Consider the following 2,763-nt stretch of genomic DNA (forward strand, 5'->3'; position numbering starts at 1 on the left):
ATGGAATATATTTATCCATAATCTGCAATTTAAAACTGATGGTTTAAATATAAATCTAGGGATAAAAGTATCTTAAAGTTATATTAAGGGAATGATACATCATTATTGAATAATATATTAGCTTGGTGCCATCACTGCCATCTGTACGTCAGTTGTATAACGAGCGCTAGATTGCTATAATTGTTTAAATTGGACGTAAAAAAATTACTTACCAATGGAAGGCATTGAAGTGAAAATAAACTAGACCCAGTCCATATAAGAATGTGGTGTCTTGCCAGTGGTTTTCTGCTTGAGTTTTATAAAACATCTGATAAGCAGAAAGGGCTAAAAACAAACACGTTTACTAGGGGCATGGTATTAATAGTTAAGTGTGTACCTTTTCTGTAATCTTCCAGTAACAAATGGAAGTGTCCTAACTTGACCCAAGTTTTAGGGTCTATACTGATTTTTTTAGTTTGACAGTTGTGGGGCTCATTCTCGTTTTGAGCCTTTTGTTGTCTTTTAGCCTGGACAACCATCAACTGCAGATATTTGACAGCCTGTAAATATATTTTGATTAATGAGCACTAGGTCATTGAAACAAGTTTGTACCTTTTGCACCAATGCCTTCTTTTTCGCATTTTCGGGTTGATTCAATAGTAAAAATCCATATTGCCGGCTAAAATAGAAACGGTGAAACTGACATGCATTTTCACAATTTATGGCTATATATTTACCTGTCTAATTCCGACAAAATATGCAATTCTTGGGCTGTCATGCTAATGTCGTCTAAGTCCTCAGTACGACTGTTTGTTTTACTCATTTTGCGCAAAAGTATCGTTAGTGGCAGAGAATATACGAATCGACTTTAACCGACTTACACCTCTATAAATAAATCGAAATAACCCAGTTTAATTTTGCAAATGAAAAACACGCACAAAATATGACCAACTGCAGCCATATCTAAACACCACATGATACGACGACATCTGCCGATCGATAATTAACTAGGCACTTCGCCATTAGAGGCCGCATGACGGATGCTCTCAGCAAATCCTTACTTACAGTAGTAGCCAACAGATGACACCTACTGTATCTGCATATACAAGGTAGAAGGTGAAAAACTTTAAGATGCGAAAAAGTAAAGGCTTTTGTATTTGTGGGGTTAGAAATTGCAACCCTCTATGGTTTTTTCGGCGTTGAAAATTTACACTTCAAAAATTGCCGTGGGTCACTTAGAAACTCTTCTCTTGCATTTTTTCATTAATATGTGCCAATTTTTAGTAAAAAAATAAAGCACAAAAGTACCACAATCTTCCCTTTTTATAAATACTTAATTGTTTATTAAGGATATGCAAAAATAATACATTGCTCTTTATGAGACCGTTTTCTATATCGCGTTATTCCGCATCATACGATGTTTGACATACGTCTTTGGAAATTTCTATCGTGTTCTGTCCCCTGTATAAGTAACTTTTTAATTTTAGGGATGTAAGGTATATTTAATTAGTAAAATTACACAGGTCGACAATGCGTTGGCATTTTATAAACCTTTAGCTTCAAATATTAAATGTCATCTGTTGACTTGTTAAGTAAGGATGTGTTGAAGTTTTGTATTAAAGATTTAAATGCTCTGTTTGATGTTTTTGTTTTTATTTGTACTAATGTCAAAATTTTCAGTTGTCCAGAAGATATTAAAATTGGAAATGGTTCATGAAGAATACACGCTAATGCCATAAGGCATTTGAAATGTATGTACCAAGTAATATTAAAGGAAATAAGATTCTTGACCCACTTTTTCTATGATGTACTTCAAAGGGTTTTATTAATCTGATGTCTTGTTGTAACTTTTTAATTTTTATAACTGAATACATGGCTTGTTAAATATTGTTTTATTTTGGGCAATAGAAACCAACCTCCTCGCGGTGTTGCCTGGTAACAGAAAATTAGTTTTCGTAATAATAAACACTGTGATTTATTTGATTGTGTCAAAAATGAAATGGTTTAAATGTCGAGCGGAAAAAGAGGTACAATAAAATAAAAAGTGCATATGTAAGAACCCATTATGGATATATTTTCCTGTACCTCACCATATGTCACAATATTCTTGCGGAGCAAAGATTGCCATTGTTACCCTTGCGCATCACAGTATTAGTGTCAAGGACACACACTTGATGATATTTCTCAGACTACTCACAGGGATAACATTGGTTGGAAATTCGAATAAATCACCCTGAATATTAATACAGTATTTCTCATTTTCTGGCTAAGGTCTCATTACCTCAATTTTTATTTTAGATGGATGAGGAATTTAAGTTATCTTCATAGAAATTGCATACTGGACTCGAATTTTGGGATACCCTTTATGTATATCTGTTGTCTTCAAAGACATCAAAGTGCAAATAAAAGAGAGTAACAAAGGAGGCCATGTACAACAAATTATCGATTCCTCAGTTTTTATAAGGTTTTTATTTTTGTAAATGGACTCATTTGTAATTAATTTGGTCCACCACTTTTGCTTATACACCCTGTATAAATGATTCTAATATTTATAAATTAATAGGTAGAACTCTTCAGTTTATCGAAATAATGATTCATATACGTCTCGCTAGATGACGCCTCTATTACTTTGATTTTAGATTTCAGGGAAGTAAGGAATAACATTTTAAATATTATTAGAATATTGTGAGGATCAATTTTTGTTGTTGTTTTTGTTGATTCGTCAAGCTAAGTAACTTGAGGTTTTTGAGCTGTTTGATTTAATAAGCTTTTCTGAAAATTCAC

General features: G+C 33.0%; 1 protein-coding gene across 1 annotated transcript; it reads right to left on the reverse strand.

The window, feature by feature from the left end:
- Nucleotides 1–208: 208 nt before the first annotated feature.
- Nucleotides 209–933, reverse strand: LOC108909378 (histone demethylase UTY-like). The gene is made up of 4 exons (XM_018713708.2): nucleotides 717–933; nucleotides 592–658; nucleotides 377–539; nucleotides 209–324 (listed from the first exon to the last, which is right to left on the reverse strand). Exons 1-4 carry the CDS (start codon nucleotides 800–802, stop codon nucleotides 209–211), a joined length of 432 nt encoding a protein of 143 aa, XP_018569224.1. The 5' UTR covers nucleotides 803–933.
- Between the last annotated feature and the right edge of the window lie 1,830 nt (nucleotides 934–2,763).

This window comes from Anoplophora glabripennis, unplaced genomic scaffold (genome assembly GCF_000390285.2).
Source record: "Anoplophora glabripennis isolate ALB-LARVAE unplaced genomic scaffold, Agla_2.0 scaffold9, whole genome shotgun sequence".
In the NCBI taxonomy this organism is placed as follows: Eukaryota; Metazoa; Arthropoda; class Insecta; order Coleoptera; family Cerambycidae; genus Anoplophora; species Anoplophora glabripennis.

Bases quoted from the DNA above. Each gene is read 5' to 3' on its own strand.
- LOC108909378 (XM_018713708.2), bottom strand. From the start codon at position 802: ATGAGTAAAACAAACAGTCGTACTGAGGACTTAGACGACATTAGCATG. The intron at 540-591 runs GTACAAACTTGT...ATATATTTACAG, and splicing joins AGAAGGCATTGGTGCAAAAG to GCTGTCAAATATCTGCAGTT. The intron at 325-376 runs GTACACACTTAA...GTTTGTTTTTAG, and splicing joins ACTGGAAGATTACAGAAAAG to CCCTTTCTGCTTATCAGATG.